Genomic DNA, 12,484 nt, shown 5'->3' with positions numbered 1-12,484 from the left:
ATTTCTTTCCCTATCCAAACAATAAAAGCCATATGGTGGTGTCTTCATCTTACGTACCATGAAGCTAATGTTTTGAAGCCTGAGGTGCTGTATATACTACAGGCATTGGTTTTGAATCCTTAATCAAATATCTGGCGTCCAGAAATAATGACAACCAATTTTCTTTTTCCTTTTTTCTTTCACCTCCTTATTTCTGTGACCTAAAAAGCTCTTGAAACATGAGTTGTGGGAGTCTTCACAGAGCACTTCCTGGATTACTGAGTAGCATCATTTTTTCTTAGAACTCCTGTGATGTATGCTTCCTTCTTTTGCCTTGTAGGTGGCATGCAAACTCTATCTTGATAAAAGTGCATATGAATTATAAAACGGCATTTGTTTTCTATCCTAATCTATTTTTTGTGCAGTTAATAAACAACTAAATGATAAAGAGCGAGTAGCTGCAGCATTGGAAAACCCAAACCTGGTGGATATGGTCGATGAATGTTTGGCTCCTTCATATGCCTGAAACATTCCACCTACCACAGCTGAAAGCTTTCTGTGCACACCTTCACTCAAGGCAGCTCATGTTATTACGACTACCATGCAATTGCTTGTCATTGTTCTTCCCATCTTTTTGTTACCCTGATATGTATACATAAATGAGGTTTAAATCCTTAGAATGCAGTTCGAAACTGACCTTTGGTAGAGTTGAACTCTGGCTCTCTCGGCGACTATACGATTTCTTCAGGTTGTCTTGTTATCTCACTTTTATGTTTGTATACTATGATTTATATAATAGGTATTGCGAGGTTTAAATGAATAACAAACAGTGTTGGACCCATTTTGCATTGTGCTTTGAATTTCCCGTGAATTATACCTGTTTGAATAGCTTGTTGTTTGCATGATAAGGGTTCTTATTATATTTTTTTATATATTTGAGCGAAATGTTTGAACTGTGTACTTTAATTACAGAATATAGAAATTGATGGTTTCTGCGGATGGTTTCATCGAATGTTTGTCAAGCATCTGTTTTTATTAATGCAATTGTGGATTAGCCAAAGTTATGATAAATTATCTCGAGTCTAGCTACGCAAGAGCTGAAAACTGGCATGGTTAGAACTTGTGTAATGCATTTTCGCGTACAGCACCTCCTGACACAACCAAACAAAAAGTGAGGCTGTAAACAAGCCTTTTAGTTAGGCAAAGAGCTCAAACTGCTAGAGTGGTGATATTCTGGGAATAAGCTTTGGCATTTCCCTGCTTGAACTAGTCATATTCCATGCTATCGGTATCTTTTGACAGATCCATCAAAAGAGAACCAGTAAAAAATTGTTGAATTATTTCACTGATGGAAAAAATACTCCCTGACAAAGTACACCCGCCATTGATAAAACTTGGTCCGTATCCAATTAAGCCTGAGTCCATGTCAAATGAAACCCTAACATGTAAATGATAAGCGCAACAGGAAAATTACTTGTATGTCCCCAGTTTCTCCCTTGTATCTAATTTATATTTATTCCGGATAAAGTTTTTCATGGTATTAAGGTTTTTCTTGTAAGTTCAAAATTCCTTCAACGCTAAAGACATTGCCGAGGCTCGATCAGCAAGACGAGGTCAAAAAAAAAAAAAAGAACAGAAAAACTCCATTGCAAATCAAACTAGAATCACACCTGACATTATACATTGAGTGGTTCCACTTCCCCAGAAAACAGAGGAAAATGCCATTGATCGAACCCATAAAAATACGGTGACAGCCTGTGTGGTCTGGTAATATTTGTGTAATACACTGAAAGGAACAGGCGACTCTTCAAAGCGACAGTTCAAGCAAAATTCCATTGAAGATGTGATACGTTAGTATTTTCTGACAAAATTACCGACAGATATACCATCAAAAAAATTAAATGAATGAAAACTCTTGAGTTCTCTCTTACCCCTACTTTCCTCTTCTTCTTTCTACCAAAAAAGCAACAGCCTCTCCTCTCATGTTCAATTTCTTGAGAAGCTTTGTTGCACCAAGTAAGCAAATCTATTTATTTATGTTTTTGATTAATTTATTAAAATTGTTTTATAGTATTTATAATTTGCTTGTATATTTAAATATTTTACAATTTTTTCCTGAAAAATTTTGTTGTGCTAGTGTATGATTTATATGTTAGGTTTGTTTGAGATATAAAAGAAATTAATTTTATTTATTATTTGATAAAATTGAATTTGATGTTGTGACTTAGGTGTATTATAATTGAAGAAATGATGGGTTATTTAATAGGTAATAATTATATTTTGTCAATTTTATTGTAAAATTTAAAGAAATTAATTTTTTATGGAATTGATAATAATTCAAATGTATTAATATAGGTTGAATAAGTTTGAATTGAACAAATGAGAATAATTAGTTGGGTATCAATTATTTGTTGTTAATTTTATTGTTTAGATCACATTTTGATGCAAAATTGAATTTGTGTAAAGATGATAATTAGTTCAAAATTGGATTTGTATAAAAATAATAATTAGTTATTAGATTGCAAATTTATTCTTAATAAAAATTTAAATTTTGAATTGATAGTTACATTATAATAAATATTATCATTAATATTCTATACATGTTTTATAAGTAATGGTTGTATAGGCATGATCATCTTAAAATGATATACAATTTTATTAATTTTATATTTTCTAATCTAAAAAATATTAGTAAAAATAAATATTTAAAGTGTAAGAATAAAAAATTTCACAACGAAGATATTGTAAAAAATTAGGATTTTATTATGTCAATTTTAGGAATTTTTGATGGAATTATTGATGGATACATTTTTTATGGAATAACCATGTATATCCTAATTAAAACTCTTTTTTTTTGTTTTTAATTCTCTATTACACCCCATGCCACTTTTTCTTATTATTTATTCTACCAAGCCTTTTAGCTACATATTGCCAAAAAAAAAAGAGGGAGTATGCATATGCTAATCAAATTTATCTTCTTCTTTTTTAAATTGAGTAATTATGAAAAAAAGATCAGGGACCCAAATGGTAAAAAACGTTGGTGGAGATGCAAATTAAGAAACAAATTATAGGTTGGGGAATGATTTAAGAGTATCTCAAAAATAAACTATATTGTAAGAGCATCTCCAATCCAAAATGTTGTTTTAAAAAGCTAAATTAATAAAATAATATTTTGAATAGTATAAATATAGCTTATCTTACCATATCTATTTCAATAGACTAAAGCCATTTGAAGAGCCATTTATATTAGAATGAAAAAAATAAGTGTTTTATTATTTCTTAATATATTTAATGTTATTTTTTTCCACATGTCTACATTTAATTAGTCTATTTTTTTAGTGGTCCCACTTTGTTGGTTTTGGCTCTTTAAATAGATATGTAGAAATAGTATTTGTAGAAGAGAAAAAACATTTTAGTATTTTGTTTGGCTTCCCCTTTGGAGTGTGTAAAACAAATAAAGAAAAGCCAAAATATTAATTTTTTATTTTTGGCTATTCATTTGGCTTCTCCATATGCATGCTCTAAGTGTACTAATGGTATAAAGTATTTTAATTAAAAAAAAGAAGAGAGAGGATAGTTTAAATTTGAAGGTCAACAATCCACGTTCCACGGAGAACAACTTCCTCCAACAATAAAAGTCAACATTTTCAATTTACAATACAACCTAAGAACTCCAAACCAAAGGGTTGAAGAGGTCAAGAAACTACAGCACATAAACACCAAGAGTGCAGAAGTACACCGGCATCCATGGCTGAATTCAATGTGAGAGGCGGCCCCTTAAATTTGTTCAGAAAAGAAGGGATAAAAAACAAAATAAATGCTCCTTTTGAACATCAAATAAGCAAAATCTGTGCGCCCTTCTGTTTCCCACGCTCGACAATCCCCTGTGTGAAGGTAAAAAAACACAGGCAAGAGCTGACGCTTGAGGTTTCCAAGGCTTCATTCATGCCTTTGACCTTAGAATATTATAATGGTTTATTTTTTTAGTTTTTTATTTAAAATTAAACTAACTAAATTAATATATATTTTTATTTTTGATAATTACACATTAAAATAATATAAAAATAATAAAAAACAAATTAATTTTTAGTCAAACGCTCTTTTAAATACAATGTCCAATATACGATAAGTATTTCATATTGGAGCAAGCTGGTTTATACTTTTTATTAGAAAATAAATTAAAATAATATATTTTTAAAAATTTATTTTTAATATTAATATATTAAAAACAATTTAAAAATATAAAAAAATCAAAATCAAAATCTTTTCGAATCACGGCATCTCCGTGATACCAAACAGAACTTAATCAAAGGTTTTTTTTTGTGCCTTATTTTATTTGTTTCAATGGCCAAGGACTGTTTGGACAAGACATTTACATCCATGTCTGCGCTTGCAATATATATATATATATATATTGCAATCCTTTTATAAATTCAAACTTAAAATAATAATAGAAAACAAATCCATTCATCAACAATTCAAACCTATCTAATGTAGTAACTATTTTAATATATAAAATTGGAGTTAATACAATATATCTTAAGAACATAATAATTCTCAAAGTAACTAATTTTTATAAAAATTTAATTTTTATTATGTTTTTGAATTATTTTAACAACATCATGTCAAGAATAACTTTTTTAAAATAAAAAATATTATTTTAATAATTTTTCAAATAAAAAATATTTTATCATTTAACTATGAAAAAGCTAAGTTTTAAAAAAGTAATTTATTCATCATTTAACTATAAAAAAGCTAAGTTTTAAAAAAGTAATTTAAAGTTTTTCAACTATAATTTAATATTATCAATTACCGGCAGTCCATGAACAAATTTGATGCAAAAATTTGCTTGCTTTTAAATGTATTTAATTATTATTTTTAAACAGTGCTATTTTTTATTTTAAAAAAAGGGAAATAGGGGCCAAAAAGAAATATTGACGTTAAAACCCACGAACGAGCCAAGCTGGTTGAGTGCGTGCGGGTTGTCGTCCTTTGAATCTCCACATCTCTTTCCCTCCGTCTTTGCATTTGCCTTACGAAATTCGAAAAATTTTAACCTTTGACTGTACCTGTCTCAGATTGCAAATCTCAAAGAAGCTAGCTTAGCCATGGCTGTGTAAGTTCAATTCTCCTCACTTCAAATATTATTATCCATTTATTTTGCATAACCATAAAACCCATGCTTTGAATCTCCTTCTTTTACCACTGAAAGAGTTCTAATCTACACTACTTCTATGTTGGAAGACAACACAAAGTGAAGAAATCTGAATTTCATTCTTTTTGTTTCTGGGTCAACGGACTTTGTATAATTTCTCAACGTTTGCTGTTGCTTAGTTAATTCTTGATCTGGGTTTTTCTGGTAGTGTTTGATGAGACTGGTGTTGTTGATGTTAAATTACAGAGTTGCTTCTGCTCCTGGTAAGGTTTTGATGACCGGGGGTTACCTCATATTGGAGAGACCTAATGCAGGAATTGTTTTAAGCACAAATGCTCGTTTCTATGCCATTGTTAAACCTCTTTATGAAGAAATCAAGCCTGATAGCTGGGCCTGGGTGAGTGATTCTTTTAATTTTTGTCATCTTTTTAGCGTTATTTTGGTTGTTTCTGAGATTATACTATTAAAGTCTCAAACTTTGATAATCAATGCATAGTATTTAATTGGCATATCTCTGCTTTTTGTTAAAAACGTAATGTGACCAAAGCGTTGGAATGTTTTTTTGAATATTTTTGTTTGATGCATGCCAGGCTTGGACTGATGTTAGATTAACATCTCCCCAACTCTCCAGAGAAAGCATGTATAAATTGTCACTGAAGAATTTAATGCTTCAGTGTGTCTCTTCAAGGCAAGTTCTTTTGTGGATTGTATAGTGCTTGCGTTTTACTGTCATTCGGGATCCCTGATAGTCCTTGTATTCCTGACCGATTCATTTCTACAGTACCTACATATATCTGATCATGCACGCCCAGCACTAAACATGTTGAAGGTTATCTAGAAAGATATCCCTAGGCCAGAAAAGTGAAATTGTTAAGGAAAATTTATGGTTAAATGAATTTTGTGTTTCAGTGAATCGAGGAACCCTTTTGTGGAGCAAGCAGTACCATATGCCATAGCAGCTGCACATGCTTTATTTGACAAAGATAAGAAGGATGCCTTACACAAGCTACTCTTGCAAGGTAATGTTATGCTTATGTTTTCTTTATCCTTTATGCAATATTCACCTATTAGGACTTCAAGAATCTAATGTTTCTACTGGTTATTGAGGCAGGCCTTGATATCACAATTTTAGGTTGCAATGACTTCTATTCATACAGAAATCAGGTACTTACCTTCCTTTGCTTTTGCCAGCTATTGTGTTATTACAGATAAAATTCTGGCAGAGCATATTTCTAACATGCTCATCTCCCTCATAACTTTCTGTGCCCTTTTGTTTCATCTTCTCTCCCCAACAGTTGTTCTTTGACAATGATATGCGTAACTGTCAGTTAGATTGCTCTTTAACACATTTAATTTGATTTTGCAACATAAAATATAACAGCACACATTCCTTTACAGCAGCCAACAATTTTATCTCATAAATAAATTGCAAAAAAAAGAAAGAAGGTACATGAGAACATTTAATTATTTGATTCTTGTGAATGAGATGCTCGTATAAGAGTAGAATGTTTTCTATTATAATATTTTGTTAACATGGTCAACCTTTTTCAAAGATTGAAGCACGTGGACTCCCTTTGACACCAGAATCATTGGCAGCTCTTCCTCCTTTCACATCAATTACCTTCAATGCAGAAGAAGAAAATGGACAGAATTGCAAGCCTGAAGTTGCAAAAACTGGATTGGGTTCATCTGCAGCAATGACCACAGCTGTGATTGCTGCTCTGCTTCATTACCTTGGAGTGGTTGATCTTTCACCCCTGTCTAAAAATGAGGGATCTGCTGATCTTGATGTGGTGCATATTATTGCTCAAACTGCTCACTGTATTGCACAAGGGAAAATTGGAAGTGGTTTTGATGTCAGTTCTGCAGTTTATGGCAGTCACCGTTATGTCCGCTTTTCACCAGATGTTCTTTCTTCTGCTCAGGTCCCTCCCTCCATCCCTCTCTCGCCTCCTCTCCCTCTCTGTGCATCTAATGATTGGGTTCATGACATCAATTGAGATGTTACACCATGACTGCATGATCATTCCCCCATTGAATTTGATTCAGAAGTAAAGAAATTAAAATTACATTTGTAAGTTAAATGGCCATTGGCAAGGTAAATACTGGTTGATTTGTTGTTTACTTGCTTTGATATGCATTCACTGTGAATCCCATCCTGGGTTTGAGGGTTGTATGGCTTCTTGAGGAATTGACGTGTAATGTTATCACCTAAAGTTGAGCAAAGGCCTGTATTCTAGCTCCTTCCCCCTCCCTCTTTCTTTATCTATGCATATCCATCTTCACCATTAAGTTGTGAAGAATTTTTATGATATGTATTTATATCAAAAACCGGTAAGTACTCTAGTATTTTGGATGCCATGCAGACTTGACTTTGTAAAAATCTTTTTCAGTAACTAAGCATAGTTGATTTCTGCATAATTTTACTATCCATTGTCTTCCTAAATTTTATTCAATTTGGCATCTGTGGTCTCTATTTGTGAAAACAATAATAAAACCTTTAACAAATAAATAAAATCCTTCATCATTTACTAGATTTTAGCACAAATAATTTCCTGTGCATTTCTTGAGGCAAGGTTAAAGGTTTATGAATAAATGACAAAGTTTACAGTTCTGAAAGGTGATGTGTAAGAAGAAGACTTATTCAGGTTGCATTAATTGAACCATGTCAACTGCCTCACTATTGTGTAGATCGTTGCCAATTTTGGAATAAATAAAATTAACAATCATGCGTGTCTATTTATGTGGATAAAGATGTTATCTGTTCCTGAAAACTGTATCCTTGCAACTTTCACTAGAGTTCATTTTCCTTAAAAACTCCATGGAAAACGTTGCAGGATGCGTTGAATGGAACATCATTACAGGAAGTCATGGCTGCCATCCTAAAAGGAAAGTGGGACCATGAGAGGACCAAGTTTTCTTTGCCCCCATCGATGAACCTTGTGAGCATCTTGACATAAAATATTGATGTTTCCTTATGTGTATGAATTTATGGTTATGCTTTTGTTGGAAAGCATGTAGCTTTCCTACCATACAGTTATATAGATATGATGGTGAAAGCCCTATTCCAACTTTAGTTTCAAGAGACTAAAAGAAAAAAAAAAAAGGAAAGAAAGAAAATCTCTCATTTAATCTCATTTTCCAGAAACATGGCTCCCTTCTGTCTGATTTTGAACATTTTTTATGCACTCTCACGTTGTTTCTAGGTATAATGAATTTGTCCTCTTGTCATCCTGTGTTATTGATATTGATGAGAAACTCGTGCTTGTTGGTTGATTACACAACAGATGTGAAGATTCTATGAGAACAGTAATGATTAAAGGCATGCATTAACAAACTGAGGGAGGCAATCAAAAGAAAACTTTTTTTTTCTTTTAACAAATTCAGGGTAGAAAAGGGACAATTTTAGTTGTAATTTCCTTTTCTTTTTCAAACAACAATTTTTTGGTTTGTTTGAGATTTCCACTTTTTGCAAAGACCTTAATAACTGTTTGCTGACAATAATTATGATGCTTTCCAAAGTTATTAGGAGAACCAGGGACTGGAGGATCATCCACGCCATCAATGGTAGGTGCTGTGAAAAGGTGGCAGAAATCTGACCCTGCAAAGGCCCAAGAAACATGGAAAAAGTTGTCAGAGGCAAATTCAAAACTTGAAATCCAATTCAATATTTTAAGCAAGCTTGCAGAAGAGAATTGGAATGCTTACAAATGTGTGATAGACATTTGCAGCAAGCAAAGGTCAGAGAAGGTATTTATTGGACTTGTTTCCGTTATATCTAAAAGAAAGCACTAATAAAACCCTGACAACTTTCTATTGATTGTCAAACAGGTTATATGCATTTATGAACATTGATTTTGTCTGGAATTGTGAGTTGTAGATTGCATTGTATGTGAAACATTAGTGAGTTAAATTTCTTGATTTTCTATTTTTATTTGATTTTTACCATTCATTTAGAGTTTCCTTTCCTCATGAAAGGTCACCTACTGCTGTTATCCTCCAGTCATGTAGTAGGAATTCTGTGAAAAACAGGTACTGGAAATCTGTGGTTTTCTTATGTACTGAGACGTGTCTTTGTTAATTTTATTCTGACAAATATTCATTTCAAATTGAATAAAGCCTTAAATAAGTCACTATCACATTGCCAGCACCTCAATCATGAATTACCAGAACAGGAAATCTGGTTTCCAAGCTTTGGCTTTGGTGGTAGAGGGGTGCTTGCTGTGGGGCAATGATTTATCATATATTTGAATTTCACTTATCAATAAACAAATAGATAAATATAGAGCAGGAGTCTGAATTTTTTTGGGTTCTTCTATGAAGGTCCTTGCCTTCTCTACTCTTCTCTTCTTCCTTATTCATGGTTGTTGAAGTCTGGGTAAAGTGAATTTTGCTGGACAATAATGTAATACCTGGTTATCAGTAGGTGCCGTTCTTTCTTATTACCATAGCTGACATGTCATTGTACACTTCCCTTGCTCTGTACTTTCCTATTGATCTTAGCTTATTCCAAATTCTCCCTTGAAGACCATTAGCATTTCTGACTAAATAGTACAAGGAGACTAATTAACAATGCACTATTGTGGGGTTCATTCAGCCTCATACACGAGTTTAACTATTCTCCACAGGAAAGTGCTGTACCTGAAACATGACTGTTCTAATAACAGAAAAGTGTGTTTGACAAATGTAAACATGAATGAACAAGCCAATTAGATGCTTGTTTTGAATCATGTCTAGCTATACTAGTTTCATATTGTTTGTGGATAATGATGTGCAAGCTGCCAATTACTTGGACTATGCTGTCAAAGTATTTTTTTATCCTGTTTTTTTCGATCTTTTATGTTTGGTGCTCCTTCCTTACCTTGTGACTTTTTTACCTGGTGTTGATTTTGATATAATGTCATGAATTGCTTGAACAGTGGATAGAACAATCCACCGAACCTAGCCAAGAAGCAGTTGTTAAAGCATTATTAGGAGCAAGAAGTGCCATGGTTGAGATCAGAAATCTGATGCGCCAGATGGGCGAGGCTGCAGGTGTCCCGGTAGGTTTCTTTCTCTTTATTGGTTCCTGAAATACAACTTTTCATATCTGAGTGAAATGTTTATGGATATGACAAAAAGAGGACTAGGACAATAATTTTTGTTATTATATAAACATCAATGATTCTGAGTATCACGTTTGCTTCTTTTAGTACTGACTAGCTTTAGAGACTTCACCAATGTACCATGTTACAGCCGCACTGTCAATGTATTCTTCTCCTTTGGCTACTCTCCTGAAAGGTATATTGACCTCCCTGCTATGCCATGTAATGGTTTGACTTTATATGGCTTCTGCAAGTGTCATGCTGAATGTTTGATGTAAGGGTTCTCAACCCTTCTCGGTTCTCACAGTTGGGCAAGATAGGAATAGCATAATCATTCTGCTGTCATATCAATATCATACTCAAATATACTTTCCAGCTTACTAGTTCTTTCCTAGATAGGATCTCTTGGGTTAGCTATGTACCATCTGCAGTTGTATTTTATTACCCGGTCCCTGCACTGGATGCCTTGTGCCAGTGTCCTTTTGTTTTTGGTACGGTTTTTTGAGGTAGTGCATGCGTTTGAAATTCTTTAATTGAAAAGGAGGAGCGGGGTACATTTTCATGCCCTGAAAGTGAGAGAGAAAGCTATTTATAAACGTTAAATAGAATAAGATGAAAGAAACTTTGTACTCGTAAGATCCTATGCGGTACAAGATGGAGTAAGATTTTAATATCAAGTGCACAGACAACTGCCTTTGTCACAAGTTAAATCCATGCACAAATTTTGCATGCAACTTCTGGCTGGGAGATTTTCGTTCGTGTTTATTTTTGTTTTCCTTGCAACATAACCAAACGTTAATAAACCGCAACTTCATAAATCTGTTGTGAAATGCAAATTGAGGATCTTGTGCTGGGTTCTCATCCTGCTTCTCTAATGGTACAAATATTAATTTAATTAGGTTTTTAGCTTTTTGATGTTTAATAATCTTTTTGAACTTTGCAGATAGAACCTGAATCACAGACTCGACTTTTGGATGCTACTATGGACATGGAAGGAGTTTTGCTGGCAGGAGTTCCTGGAGCAGGTGGATTCGATGCCGTCTTTGCTGTAACCTTAGGGGACTCTGGCAGCAACGTCGCCAAAGCTTGGAGTTCTCTCAATGTTCTGGCCTTGTTAGTCAGAGAAGACCCTCGTGGTGTTTCTTTAGAAACTGGTGATCCAATAATCAAGGAAATCACAGCAGCTGTGTCTACAGTTCATATTGAGTGAGCTAGGTCTATCATCTTAATAATAGAAAATTTAATTCAGAAAGATTTGTATTAGATTTTGTGGACTGGTTCAGTTTGAAAAGGGTTGAAATTGAAAGAAAATCCTGGTGAACAGTGTCAAAGTTTGCTTATAAAGAAGAGGAACGGTATCAAAGTCTGTACCTGCAATGCCTGCCTTAAGTGATATCAAATAAAGCGGCATGTGTTTCTTCCACTTTTATTTGCTAGCTTACTGATATAGAAAGATTTCATTTGGTTATTGAACTTCGGAAAACGATGAATCTGAGGCACTCGTTTTTTAGGTTTCTGATATATTAAAAACCTAAGCCTGACGAACCCTAAATTTTCCTGGGTTTGCGTTGACTGTAATGTTATGCACGCGTTATCATAAAAACAGCAGTGCTTCGCCATTTACAAATGCATAATCCTGTGATTAACCATTTCTAAATTCATATAAACTGGAAATTCCCGATGCGCATCTATGATTTATGACCTTCAACTAATTATTGGTGGTGCCTTATCTCAACTAACAATTTCCTTTTAGCCAATTTTTTTTATGTTTTCTTAAAGCTTACGGCATTCTAGTTCAAATTATGTGCTCACCGCACTTGCTGTTTTTAGGTCGTAGATTTAATTTTACTGCTTAAAGAAATGATTCTGAGCCAAGTCTGGAAGACGATTCGCCATATTTTTAGGCCTGAGCTAAGATTATAGCTTTGTTTAATGATTGGACTGTATGCCATCCTTGGACAAGAATGAGCAATATCAAGGTTTGATGTTAGGTTGGTTCGTTGAACAACTTTCTCAGTTTACGAGATGCATGTGCCCTATATCCTAGAGGAATATAACAGTTTGTTTGTATTTTTGTGTTTTTTAAAAAAAAATTTATATTTTATATTTTTAATGTTTTAAAATTGTTTTTATGTATAAATGATTTTTTTAATGTTTTAAAATTGTTTTTATGTGTTAATATAAAAATTATTTATAAAAAATTATTTCAATGAATTTTTAAGTCAAAATTAAATTAATTATTTGTTGAGTAATATGAATGTAAGAG

General features: G+C 33.1%; 1 protein-coding gene across 1 annotated transcript; it reads left to right on the top strand.

The window, feature by feature from the left end:
• Positions 1-4,910: 4,910 nt before the first annotated feature.
• Positions 4,911-11,647, top strand: LOC105128228 (GHMP kinase family protein). The gene is made up of 10 exons (XM_011029795.1): positions 4,911-5,095; positions 5,381-5,531; positions 5,725-5,822; positions 6,044-6,153; positions 6,246-6,298; positions 6,688-7,059; positions 7,972-8,076; positions 8,657-8,884; positions 10,054-10,176; positions 11,162-11,647. Exons 1-10 carry the CDS (start codon positions 5,088-5,090, stop codon positions 11,426-11,428), a joined length of 1,515 nt encoding a protein of 504 aa, XP_011028097.1. The 5' UTR covers positions 4,911-5,087; the 3' UTR covers positions 11,429-11,647.
• The last annotated feature ends 837 nt before the right edge of the window (positions 11,648-12,484 follow it).

The sequence above is a fragment of the Populus euphratica genome, unplaced genomic scaffold (genome assembly GCF_000495115.2).
Source record: "Populus euphratica unplaced genomic scaffold, PopEup_1.0 scaffold49.1, whole genome shotgun sequence".
NCBI lineage: Eukaryota > Viridiplantae > Streptophyta > Magnoliopsida > Malpighiales > Salicaceae > Populus > Populus euphratica.
This window is presented reverse-complemented; position numbering and strand designations above follow the sequence as displayed.

What these genes read in the sequence shown, in the direction of transcription:
- LOC105128228 (XM_011029795.1), top strand. An exon ending in TGCCCCCATCGATGAACCTT is followed by an intron (nt 8,077 to 8,656) that starts GTGAGCATCTTG and finishes TGCTTTCCAAAG; the next exon opens with TTATTAGGAGAACCAGGGAC. An exon ending in GCAAGCAAAGGTCAGAGAAG is followed by an intron (nt 8,885 to 10,053) that starts GTATTTATTGGA and finishes TTGCTTGAACAG; the next exon opens with TGGATAGAACAATCCACCGA.